General features: G+C 43.9%; 1 protein-coding gene across 8 annotated transcripts in view; it reads right to left on the reverse strand.

Moving 5' to 3' along the window:
* Positions 1-13,884, reverse strand: part of UBA7 (ubiquitin like modifier activating enzyme 7) — a 271,137-nt gene that overhangs the window by 227,323 nt on the left and 29,930 nt on the right. For 7 of the 8 annotated variants that reach the window (XM_033926348.1, XM_033926355.1, XM_033926349.1 and 4 more), the window contains 2 exons: positions 5,154-5,286; positions 2,869-2,966 (listed from right to left, as the gene is read on the reverse strand). The exons of the other annotated variant lie outside the window; for it this stretch is intronic. In XM_033926348.1, coding sequence (XP_033782239.1) covers positions 2,869-2,966; positions 5,154-5,286 — 231 coding nt within the window. The remainder of the gene's footprint in view (positions 1-2,868; positions 2,967-5,153; positions 5,287-13,884) is intronic. 8 annotated transcript variants of the gene reach the window in all.

Raw genomic sequence — 13,884 nt, forward strand, 5'->3', positions numbered from 1 at the left:
AATAAGATTAACTAAAAGTTTCAATCAAACAGCAACATAAAACTATTTCATATTTATCAACCCCCTCCTTTTACGGAACTGCGATAGCAGTTTCTACTGTGGGGAGTCGCGCTGAAAGGCCCGCACTGCTCCCGACGCTCATAGGAACTCAATGAGCGTCGGGAGGAGAAGCGCAGCCCGATAGCAGTTTCTAGCGTGAGGAGCCGCGCTGAATGGCCCATGGGAAGGGTGGGTGGGGAGGGAATAAATTTTATGTACTTACGAGGACAATAGAAAGAAATTCAAGTGATGTGTAAAAGTTTTAAATGATGTAATATTGTGTACTTGTTATAAGATGAAAATATGAATAAAGAATTTTGAAAAAAAAAAATTCTCTGGTCATCCAGTCAAATAAATTGATCAGATTTGTCTGAAAAGACCTACCTCTAGTGAATCCATGTTGCCTCCTATCCTGTAATCCACAAGATTCCAGAAACTTGACCATTCTCTCTTTTAAAGCGTTTCTATTAATTTGCTTACCACAGAAGTCAGACTTACCGGCCTGTAATTCTCTACTTCTTCCTTACTTCCACTTTTGTGGAAAGGAACCACTTCTGCCCTTCTCTGGTCCTCCGGGACTACTCCCGACTCTAGAGACTCATTGAAAAGGTCAGTCAGCGGAGCCACCAGAACAGCAGGCAGTGTGTGGGATTTGCTGCCTATACCACAACCTGAAGATGCTGACATGGTCGAGATCCTGCACAGTTAAGGTGAATTCTGCGGAAATCCTGCATTGCACAGTTGCACAGAATTCCGCCAGGAGTAAACATTGGGAAAGTCAGGAATTATGTAGTCTGAGTCAATTACCATATTGGAGGGGAAAAGAATTAGGAGCTTTAGTGAGATTAGGGATACACATAATCTGTCTGATAGGAACCTCTTTCAGTATCCAACTCAGACATTTTTTGGAGCCAAGAACATTAAGATGGTATAGGGAAAGGGAAATCCAAATTAGAAATACTCTGTTCTAGAAGGAGAATCTAGAAAAGATTGCGTTTGAACGCTTCAGCGGGATAGGCATGCAAAGCAGACCTTCAACTCAACTGGAAAAGAAATGCCAGAAGCTAAATTGGGCGAGATCTACAAGATAATGTCCAAAGAGTTAGCTGTGTTACGTCTCACTGAGAGTGGCTGTAAAATAGTGGCTGTAAACCGAGTCCAACATGGTTCCAAGTGACTTAGCAACTTGTGCTGGAAGCAGTGTGGAGAAAGGCACACCCTTTTCCATATTTGGTGGACCTGCCCCATAGAGTAAGTTCTGGGAACTAGCAAGGGAGATAGTAACATAGTAGATGACGGCAGATAAAGACCCGAATGGTCCATCCAGTCTGCCCAACCTGATTCAATTTAAATTTTTTTTAAAAAATTTTTTTCTTCTTAGCTATTTCTGGGCAAGAATCCAAAGCTTTACCCGGTACTATGCTTGGGTTCCACCTGCCGAAATCTCTGTTAAGACTTACTCCAGCCCATCTACACCCTCCCAGCCATTGAAGCCCTCCCCTGCCCATCCTCTACCAAACGGCCATACACAGACACAGACCGTGCAAGTCTGCCCAGTAACTGGCCTTAGTTCAATATTTAATATTATTTTCTGATTCTAAATCTTCTGTGTTCATCCCACGCTTCTTTGAACTCAGTCACAGTTTTACTCTCCACCACCTCTCTCGGGAGCGCATTCCAGGCATCCACCACCCTCTCCGTAAAGTAGAATTTCCTAACATTGCCCCTGAATCTACCACCCCTCAACCTCAAATTATGTCCTCTGGTTTTACCATTTTCCTTTCTCTGGAAAAGATTTTGTTCTACATTAATACCCTTCAAGTATTTGTTGATGATCCAAACAATTATCACTGCCCTCAGAATTCAAGATATTCCTGCTCTGTTGTTTGCCCGAGGGCATTGGAGATGGAGGAAGACTTTTGATGCTTGTTTGCTATTGGTGGTGGCATAGAGAAGTGAGGCACTGACCAATTCAGTCATATAAAAGAAGATGAGCAATGTTTATTGGTTTGCCTGACTCACTGAGATTGGAAACAATTTATTGATACCTGGTCACTGTATATTAAATGGGCCCACTTAAGTTCGGAGGATAGGTGGAATGGGAGAGTAAAAATATTATTACATGCCACTATGAAAGAATGAGATGCCAGGGAGAAGCGGCCTCGAGAGACTACGGGAATGCATAGCAGCCATTTTGGATGAGTGATCTGCATGGAGCAGGAGCGTAGGAAGATCGCTCCTGCCCCGAAAGACACTAGACCACCAGGTAAGGTCTGGAGAGGTGGGGGTGATTCCGGTTTTAGGAAATCGCAAATAATCCAAATCACGAGTCCTAGAACCACGAATCGGGAGGGGGAAGTGTATTTTGTCTTTTCTTTGTTATTATGTCGGTTCTCAATTGTGTAAATGGGTAAAAAGGGTCTGGCTAAGTTGCTGTACAATATTTGAAATAAATTCCCAAGCCTATCTTTCTCTACTTTGCTACTGTTTTAAATGGCTCTAGCCAGCTAGATTTAAAGAGAGTGAAGTTGATTTTTAGCTAACAATTTAGCTGGCTAGAATCAACTGAAAGTTATTAGCTTAACTGGCTATTGTTCAAGTAGGCTGGAGACTTGAACATCGAGGCCAAAAGAATTGCCAGAATGGGTTCTCTTTCCCACAGGCATTCAGTTGTTTTCCTGAATATTAACTTTGCCGTCTTCTCCCACAGCACATGTAGCACCTTCTACAACGTCACTCCCCAGTCCCTCCTGGAGCACACCAGCCGTGTTATCAGTCATGGAGTCTGCAAGCCGGCTGAGTCTCTAATGCATACTCCACTGTACTTACAAAACAAATCCTTGCCGGCATTTTCACTTCTGTCACGACGCCACCTTTTTCGTACTTTGAAAAAAAAGTTGTGTCCTCAATTTCAAAGGAATATGGGCCTGCAAACACCAAACAGCAAATTAAAGTCCAGTATAAAGATTCTCAGAAAATGATTCTAGAGAACAATAAGTCTCGGTAGCCACACTCCTGCCAACTGATCCCAGGAGGCCCAGCGCCCGAACCCAACTGCTCCCAGAGCATATGGAAAACGACACAAACCTACTTCTTTTTCAAGCATACGGCATAAGAGTTGTGAAGCAACAAAGAGCTTCCGATTCTTCTAAAAGCAGTCCTTGAGCTCTTTTTGAAATTTGCACAATAGGCCTATTCCACACACTTAGGGCTCCTTTAACAAAGCCGCGCTAGGACCTTAACGCATGGAATAGTGCGCGCTAGCCACTACCGCCTCCTTTTGAGCAGGTGGTAGCGCGCACTAATCCGGTGTGTGCGTTAAAAACGCTAGCGCACCTTTGTAAAAGGAGCCCTTAGTGGGTCACCCTAAATAATTCCGGTTCCTGTCTCATTACCAAGGGGTAATAATGGATTTAGCACGCACTAACAATTAGCGTGCACCAAATGCAGCGCAGTCCATTGTATAACTATGGGCTGCATGGCATTTAACACACATTAATTCGTTAGTGCACCTTAGCAAAAGGATTCCTAAAGTTTTCTCTGCTCGTCTTCATTTATTCTCCGATTAGTTTTCCAATTTTCATCTCAGCCAGACTGACTGCCAATCAGTGGCGGGTGGTGAGGGCTTTCAGGGGATTCGGCTCTACAGCCCTGCTTTTTTTTGTTTGTTTGTTTACTTTTTGCTTAATGCAGTTTGATTTGTTGAGTAGGCACGTAGAGAATGACACAGGGGAAAAAATGTATCACCGTTCCGTGAGCCTGTCCCCGTCCCTGTCCTGTCCCCATGAGATCAGTCCCCGTCCTGTCCCCGCAAGCTCGGTCTCTGTCCCCAGCCTGTAAATTGCCAGATCCCATCCGCACAAGCCTCAAATAGTTATAATTTTATACTGAACTTATTTTATTAAAGTATAAAAAGAGACAATATTCTGTACAGTTGTCACTTTATAAACACAAATAATACAGAGCAAAGATCAACAAAATCCTGTCTCCCCTCCTTTTCACAAATATCCCCTCCACTATTGTGAAAACTGAGCAAACCAAATTACTACAGAATGCTACATAAAAAAAATCAAGCTAACAGAATACTTAAGTCACACATGGCAGGAATAGTGTTAGGGGAGAGCAACTAGGGCAACTGCCCCCTGGTCAGAGAGCCCTAAGCCAGCTGGAAGCTAAAGAAGCACAGCCTGGACTTTGTGGTCCCCAATTATGTCTAATACCAGCTCTAGCAGGATACATATTACATATCTGAAATATTCTAATCACAAAATATAAAATAATTTTTTTTCTATCTTTGTCTGGTAATTTTGTTCTTCAAATCACATTGGTCTCAGGCTTTGGTGTTGGGTTCCTTCTGTCTTCATCGTGGCATGGCTGGCTCCTGAAAGTAAAATAGGTGCAAGAGGAGCTGGGGATGAGATACCGAGTCTGACACAGGTGCAATTTTTTTACCACAGGAGCAAGACTTTTCACTGCTCCTACGGGGCAGTAAAAGGTCTTGTCTCCATTCCCGCGGGGCGGTGACAGGTCTTGTCCCCATTCCTGCGGTAAACCATTTGCAAATGTCTCCATTCCTATGGATGTAGTGCGGTAACTACGGTTCACAGCATTAAACAGTCCCCGTGTCATTCTGTAGTAGGCATCCTGCTCAACTAATCAAACTGCATCAAGCAAAAAGTAAACCCCCTATTTTTTTTTTTTTTTTTAAAAAGCAGGGTTTTGGGGCTGGGGATTCTCCGAATTCCCTGAAGGCCCTGATAGTACTGATCTGAATTTGATTGGCTGAGCAGCATCTGCCTGTTGCTTGCTGTCTTGACCAATCAAATTCAGAGCAGTGCCCTCAGGTTGGGCAAATCCTTTAAAGTCCCGACCGCACGCCATTGCTGCCAATTCTGTTTGCTGGACTCCTTTATTTGTACATTTATTTATATTTCTTTGCCCCCGATTCATATCTGGTCATCTGTGTCATAACTGAGACCTAGCACTAGGTATGGCATTTTCTCCTTATTTGTGGACAGTATTATATTGTAAGGAATGCCGTTTTCCTATAGGAATGGAATTGTCTCTGCTATTCAGAATGTGTAATTATATATCTGTGAGGGTTAAGATCTCACCCAGGACTCTGATTTTGATGGGTTCATAGCCATTCAGCTCCGTCATTCCTTCGATATCAGAAAAGGTCACAAAATCACCATCCACAAATCCATGACTGTGCGCACCCAGGCAGGTAACCACTCCCGGACATCCCTGAAAGATAAGGCAGCAGGTGAAGACAGTATAAGAAGTTAGGTGAGGTTTGGAGAAGGTCTGGCTTATCCAGCGCAAAATATTTGTGCTTTCTGTGTGCGCCTCTAAAACTTCAAGAGATAAGTGATGCCAGCAAATGTCAAGGAATAGATCCCATGGCTTCTTAGCTTCCTCAGTTCTCTGATCTCTTCTCGTGTCTTTCAATACTTGATCTAACTCTGCACCAGAAATTGGACTAAGAGTCTAATCCCAAATCTCATTGTATTTATTCTACATCAATACTTACACATCTCAAAACTTCTATCTTGGCTATTTCTTCCTCCTCCCTAACCCCATTTCTCAATCTTTTTATTTCTCTCACTCTGTGCTGAATTCAATCAGCGTCCAAGTCCCCTTACTCTGTAACTGTAGTCATCTTGGCCTCTTTTCTTCTTTTTACTGTAACAAACATACTGCCCTAGGTGACAATGTAGACAAATGGAAAGTGATGCACATTGGGAAGAATAATCCGAATCACAGATACCGGATGGGGGTTAACGCCTAAGAAAAGGATCTGGGTGTCATCTGGAGTTATGTGTTCAATTCTGGTCTCCTTATCTCAAGAAGGATAAAGTGGTGCTAGAAAAGGTTCAAAGAAGAGCAACCAAGATAGTAAAGGGGATGGAACTCCTCTCGTATGAGGAAAAACTAAAAAGGTTAGGGCTCTTCAGCTTGGAAAAGAGACGGCTGAGGGGAGATATGATTGAAGTCTACAAAATCCTGAGTGGAGTAGAACAGGTACAAGTGGATCAATTTTTCGCTCCATCAAAAATTACAAAAACTAGGAGACTCTCGATGAAGTTACAGGGAAATACTTTTTTAAAAAAACAAAAAACTTTATTCGTTTTCATATCTTACAACAAGTGTATAATATTCAATCAAGAATTTTACAAATCACTTGACATTCTTATTTATAATCACCAAAGCATAAAAAGAACCCCTCCCCCACCCATCCCATCCATTAGGAATAAACCAATTAAAACAAATATCATATATCCCAATCCCACCCTACTTATATTCTTATATAATAAAAAGGTGTTTAAGGTGTCTGAGCATTAGAATATGTAATCAATGGCCCCCAAATCTTTTTAAAATTATGATAATTTCCTTGCTGTATAGCAAGCACTCTCTCCATTTTATAAATATGACAGACTGAATTCCACCAAAAGGTATAATTAAGTTTAGTATAATCCTTCCAATTTCCAGTAATATGTTGAATGGCAATCCCCGTCAATATTAGTAAAAGTTTATTATTTGCTGAAATTGGACTCTTTAATCTCATAGATGTACCAAATAAAATAGTATCATAGGAAAGGGCAACATGATTTTCTAACAATGAATTAATTTGGGACCAAATTAACTTCCGAAAGGCATTCATATAAGGACAGAAAAAAATTAAATGATCTAAAGTCCCAGCTTCTAAAGGGAAATACTTTTAAAACCAACCAGAGCTCATGGAAAAGTTCCCAGATTGGTTGACGTTGGAATGGCAAGTCATGTTCCCTCTGAGATTAAGCCATGTTCTCAGTATCAAAATGCCTAGGTTATATAAAGAAAACAGAATATTAGTAGATACATGGAAAACGTTACGATATGTTAATAACTTAACACCTATTTCGATACTTAAATCAACATATTAGATCCTATGGCTAAACTCCAAGATTCAAATTGGCGGATTTAAGGTCATCTGGAAAAATTGGATGAAGGCAGGTATTCGCACTTTAGATGATATTATTTCTAATGGTAAACTGCTTCAATTTTCACAATTGCAACACAAACATGGTCTTAATAAATCACAAAATTATAAGTGGTTACAACTGAAGCAGGCCATTCCGGTAAAGTTCCCTAAATGGAAAAGTCTTAGTGATCAGTATAGTTTGCCGTTCTTGTGTTTTCAGGTGAACTTTCTGGGACATCAGGCCGCTCAGTGGTATAAATTAATATCAGGATTTTAAAATAAAAAACCAAAAACTGGTCTTCTTCACAATAGCAACGCAAAAAGGTTATTTTAGTAAATTTCAGAAAATTTGGGGACCATTAACAGATTTTTGTAATGAATGATTAACTTCATCATGTAGAAGCTCCTACCAGTGTCCTGCTGCTTCCTCTTGGCGGTCTCGGCCCTTCTGTGAGCCCTGCGTCTGCGCTGCTTCCACTTCCGGTGGTCCCGCCTTTTCTCTGATGTCAGAGAAAGGGCGGGACCGCCGGAAGACGAAGCAGCGCAGACGCAGGGCTCACAGAAGGGCCGGGACCGCCAAGAGGAAGCAGCAGGACACTGGTAGGAGCTTCTACATGATGAGGGGGGGGGGTCGGGAGGGAGTGTGTAGGGGTGTGAGCGGTCCTTCAGGGTGGGGGTGCGGGTGGGAGTGCATGCGAGCGATACTTCGGGGTGGGGGTGCGGGTGCGTGCGAGCGGTCCTTCGGGGTGGGGGTGCGAGTGGTCCTGCGGGGGGGGGGTGAATCGGACGTCGGGGGGGGGCATCAGGCTTTCAGGGTGGGGACAGGACTTCAAGGGGGAGAGGAGAGTCGGGGCGGGCAAAAGGATAGTCGGGCGGCGACGGGAGAGTCGGGGCAGCATGCGCGGTATACGGGTGTGCGCAGTATATAACAATTTTTTAACATATATTTCGGTTTCCCGCATGCTATACCCGTGTGCGCATTTTACACGGGTGCGCGTTATCTACGTGAAAATACAGTACAGTGGTGCCTCGCATAACGGACGCCTCGCACAGCGAACGCTGCGCACAACGAACTTCAGGTCTTGCTTCCCACAACGAACTTCGTTTCACACAACGAAGTCGCCCGAGCTGCATCCTTAACTGCCCTCTCTCGGCGCTACATATTTTAAACCCCCCTGCCACCGCCACCGCATATTTGTAAACCTCCCCCCGCCGCCACCGCATATTTGTAAACCTCCCCCCGCCGCCACCGCATATTTTTAAACCTCCCCCCGCCGCCACCGCATATTTTTAAACCTCCCACCGCCGCCACCGCATATTTTTAAACCTCCCACCGCCGCCACATATTTTTTTTAAAAAAGCCACCACTGCTGCAACTTTCTCACCCGCTCACTCGAACTGGTGGTCTAGCAAATTTCCCAGCCAGAAGCGCAGACAGAGATCAAGAGCAAGCCTTCTGTGCTACTGCCTGGGCCTGCGCTGATCTCTGAATGGCTGCAGTCAGCTCTCGCGGGACTCACAAGAACTAACTGCAGCCAGCTCTCGCGGGACTCACAAGAACTAACTGCAGCCATTCGGAGATCGGCATGGGCCCACACAGGCGTGCAGAGGAATTGCTCCTGATCTCTGCGCTTCTGGCCTGTACGCCACTGGCTGGGAAAGATGGGAGGAATTAAAAAAGGTACTGGGGAGTATGTGGGGGGTGATTATAATACACAGCAAGGATCAACAAAACCCCTGTCTCCCCTCCCCTTCACATATATCCCCTCTATATCATGCTAACAGCTCTAACAAGATAAATTTATCTTTTTTTATGTCATCTTAGCATATTTTATGCTACAGAACGAATTATTTTTTTTTACATGTATTCTTATGGGAAAACGCGTTTCACACAACGAACGTTTCACATAACAAACTTGCTCCTGGAACGGATTAAGTTCGTTGTGTGAGGCACCACTGTATTAGATTTCTTATATAATATTTAAAATATTACAGAATATTAATTTGTAATGAAATGTTATACTTAATGCATATATGAGAGTTAATCAAGTGTGTATCTTTAAGTTCATATGAGTTTAACTGCTACACTTGTTGTAACATGCAAAAATGAATAAAGAATTAAAAAAAAAAAAACAACCAAAAACTGGTCTTCGGGATATTTGGAGCATTGAGATTAAGCATCAAATTAATGCATCTCAATGGCCATGAATTTGGTCTTGGAAGATGAGATGTACAGTGTCTGCATCTATGAGACAAACTTGTTTTTTTCTTTTACATAGAGCGTTTAGGACCCCGGTTCGTTTACAGAAATTAGATAGCTCTAAATCTAACAGATGTTGGCACTGTCATCTCGAAGCTGGGACATTAGATCATTTGATATTCTATTGTCCAATGATTCTTGCTTTTTAGAAATCAATATGGGGTCAAATAAATTGTATGTTGGAGAATCCAGTGGCATTATCGTATGATACTGTGCTGTTTGGCATGTCAATGAGGGCTAAGAGTCAAATATCATCTAAAAATAACAGGCTTTTACTTATTATGACAGGGGTTGCCATACAACAGATTACGAGTAATTGGAAAGACTGAATTACTGTTTCTGGTGAAACTCTTTATGTCACATTTATAAAATGGAAAGGATAATAGCCACACAGCAGGGGAATTTTAAAAAAATTCAGGAATTTGGGAGCCATTAACAAAATATTGTAATGATTGAATATTATATTTCCCCTTAAAAATGCACATCCAAAGTGGGGGGAGGGGGATATATGGTTTGAATAGTAAATAAGGTATGTTAGAATGAAGTTTATGATAGTTTTTATTGAATTTAAAGAATATAATTGATTAGGGGGAGAGGGGATAAATTCTGATATGGAATTTAATAGAATATTAAGTGTTGTATTGGAGTTTGAAATGATATAAATGATGTTACACTTATTGTAAATTTTTTTAATGAATAAAGAATTGGAAAAAAAAAAAATAAAACCAATAAGAGGAATATTTTTTTCATTCAGAGAATAGTTAAGCTCTGGAACGCATTGCCAGGGGACGTGGTAAGAGTGGATAGTGTAGCTGGTTTTAAGAAAGGTTTGGACATGTTCCTGGAGGAAAAGTCCATAGTCTGTTATTGAGAAAGACACGGGGAAAGCCACTACTTGCCCTGTATCGGTAGCATGGAATATTACTACTCCTTGGGTTTTGGCCAGGTACTAGTGACCTGGATTGGCCACCGTGAGAAGGGGCTACTTGGCTTGATGGAAGATTGGTCTGACCCAGTAAGGTTATTCTTATGTTCTTATGACCCAAAGTGGCATATTACTCCCCAAGTTGTAGCCAAGTTGGGGGGGGAGGGGAGGGATTCATCTCTGAGAGTAGAAATACCTATTTTGTCCAGGGTAGGCAATGAGAGTTAATCCCTGGAGTTACAGTCCTATTGCCCAGGAGAAAAGAGTTAGGAGAAGTCCCTCAAGGTAGAAGCGACTGGGAATGGAAATAGGAGAAGTTCCCTGAAGGTAAGGCAATCCCCACACCATTGATTCATCAGTTCATCCAACATCCAAGGAAGAGGGTATGACTAATGAGTTTCCCTGGGGTTTACAGGCAGTACGTCATGTAGCCTAGGATGAAGAGGTACGGACCACCTGAGACCCCTCCAATTCCTATGCTCATGTAGCCAAAGGAAGAATTCAGGGACATGGAACCAGCTGCATATAGCTGAAGAAACAGCCATAGAATTTGGGCAAACAAATTACTAAAGCTGCGAGTTTTGGTTTTTTATTCATTTACTTTCCTTTTTCCCCAGGGAAAAGCTGAGGGAGGGGGCAAGATGTGAGCCACAGCAAGACTTTACCCAACATGGGAGAGAATGTTGAAGACGGTTTGGTTTGTAAAGATGACCACCACCTGCACAGAGTGCAATTGGTGAAAGGGGGGGAGGGAAGGGCCAGCTTTCTCTGCCCTAAGGACTCCAGTACAGGAAGTACCGAACCTGAGACTCCTGCGAACCCAACAATTGCGGACTGTAAGGACTCGGGCCCAGATGCACCAAGTTCAGACACCGCGGTAAAAATATCACGGTGGGAGCGATTTCTCTTTTACTAGCGATGCTCAGCATAACAGCATGCAAATGATATGAATGCTATTTGTGCGGAGAATCCCCGGTAAAAAGGGTGGAAGAACTGTGCCTGGCGTTTGCTCAGAAGAGCAATGGCTAGGCACTGCTCGTTTTCCCTGTCAAACTGCTCTCTCTGCCCCGATCAACTGAGCCGTAGGACTCTCTGAAGCCACCGGCTATGCCACATATAGAGGAGGTGTCTCACCTTATTTCACTATGTAAATGCTTTGTTTACTTAAGAGAAAGAAAGAGACATTTTTTCCCAGCCTGGTTTGGAACCTGATTACATTTTTGAGAATCCTTGGAAGCGTAGAGCACAATGTACAGCGTCAGCATCTATGAGACAAACTTGATATTTTTTGATGTATAAGAGTTGCTTGGACCCCAGTCAGACTGCAGAAAATGTCTAATATATGTTGGCGTTGTCATGTAGACGTGGGAACTTTAGATCATCTTTTATTTCACTGCCCCTTAATATTGGCCTTTTCGAAGTCTATCTAGAAAAAGATCATTTTTGTTCTTGAAGTCCCCATACCGCTATCCTATGGAGTAATTTTGTTTGGAACTTCACTTATGACAAAGAATCCACTTAAAAAATATAAGGTTTTTTTTAAATTCTTTATTCAGTTTTAACTCTTGCATCAAGTGTATAAAATTCAATCAAATAATTCGTACAAATCACTTGACATTCTAACAATTATTGTCAAACGCATATAAAAAAGACCCCTCCCCCACCCATCCCATTCATCAGGAATAAGGTAAAATTATGGTCATACCTGTTAATTTTCTTTCCTTTAGAAGCAGCAGATGAATCCAGAGACTAGTGGGTATAGCTCACATCGACCAGCAGGTGGAGATAGAGAACTGATTAACAGTTGGCCTTAAAGCCTGGTGTTCTTTCTGTTTATTCAGTTATGCACTTTGCCCAAGCATCCCGAAAGGAGAATGAGCAGCCACAAACTCCATTCCAGTAAAAAATGTGTCTTTCTCTTCTGAATCCCATTGATATTTTCTCGTTGGACGTTTCTTGTGTTTTGTTTTTTTTTTTTTTTTCAGACATGAAATAATACACTTACCAACCATAGCCCCGGCTAACCTAATGACCTAAACACCCTACACACAGCCCGTGCACTTGGGGAGGGGCTCTGGATTCATCTGCTGCTTCCAAAGGAAAGAAAATCAACAGGCATGACCACAACTTTACCCTCCATAGCAAAGCAGCAGATGAATCCAGAGACTAGTGGGATGTAGCAAAGCAAACTCAAACTGGGTGGGACGCCAATGCCGCCTCTGCCAGCACTGCCGCGCCAAAACTCGCCTCTGAACGGGCTGCTACATCTAACCGATAATGCTTTGAAAAAGTATTCCCTGACGACCAAGTGGCCGCCCGGCAAATCTCCTCTAATGACATCCCCCCGGACTCCGCCCAAGATGTAGCCAAAGCCCGAGTGGAATGAGCATGAAGGTGCTCCGGAACCTTCTTCCCTGACAACACATACGCCGAAGCAATAGCGTCCTTGACCCAACGCGCAATGGACGCTTTAGACGCCGCCATCCCTTTGTTTTTACCCGCGAACGCGACAAAGAGATGGTCCGACCGGCGAAAAGCATTCGTCACCTCCAAATAATGGAGAAGCATACGGCGGACATCCAGGAGCCGCACCGACAAAAAACGCTTCCCCCAATCCTCCTTCCTGAAGGATGGCAGAAACAGACTCTGGTTCACATGAAAGGACGAAATAACCTTAGGCAGGAAGGACGGCACCGTACGCACCGTCACCCCAGCCTCCGAGAAACGCAAAAAGGGTTCCCTGCAAGAAAGCGCTTGCAGCTCTGATACTCGCCTTGCTGAAGCCATCGCCACCAAAAAAACTGTTTTTAGTGTGACATCTTTCAAAGTGGCCGCTGATAGGGGCTCAAAAGGTGCCCCCTGCAATTTCCCAAGGACGAGTTTAAGGTTCCAAGTTGGACAAATTCGCTTAACCGGCGGCCGGATATGTTGAACCCCCTTGAGGAAACGTACCACGTCCGGCTGTGATGCGAGAGCCGAGCGAGCCACCCGGCCCCTGTAACAGGCAATGGCCGATACCTGGACCTTTAAAGAGTTATATGCTAACCCTTTCTCTACGCCCTCCTGCAGGAACGCCAGAATAGCCGGCAGAGAAGCATGGAAAGGCGCAATTCCGTGTCTTCCGCACCATGCCTCAAAGATCCTCCAGACCCTCGCATAGGAGGCTGACGTTGAAATCCTCTTAGCCTTAAGCAGGGTGGAAATCACCCGTTCTGAATAACCCTTCTTTTTCAGCCGTGACCTTTCAATAGCCAGGCCGTAAGACCAAAGCGGCCCGGATCTTCCATTAATATTGGACCCTGAGTTAGCAAGTCCGGAGTTACCTGGAACGCTACCTGCTCGCCTACCGACAGCAGCATCAGATCCGCGTACCATGGCCGCCGTGGCCAATCCGGAGCCACCAGGATTACTCTGCCTCGAAAGCGAGCGATGCGTTGCAACACCCGCCCTATCATGGGCCACGGCGGGAATACATACAGAAGGGAATTCGGAGGCCACGGGAGAGCTAATGCGTCCACCCCTTCCGATCCCTGTTCCTTGCGTCTGCTGAAGAACCGAGGCACCTTCGCATTGCGGGAAGAGGCCATGAGATCCATCTCTGGCAACCCCCATCGACGGACTAGCAGGCTGAACGCTCGAGCCGACAACTCCCATTCTCCCGGATCGAGAAGAGTTCTGCTGAGGAAGTCCGCTTGC

The sequence above is a fragment of the Geotrypetes seraphini genome, chromosome 17, assembly GCF_902459505.1.
Source record: "Geotrypetes seraphini chromosome 17, aGeoSer1.1, whole genome shotgun sequence".
NCBI classification, from domain to species: Eukaryota; Metazoa; Chordata; class Amphibia; order Gymnophiona; family Dermophiidae; genus Geotrypetes; species Geotrypetes seraphini.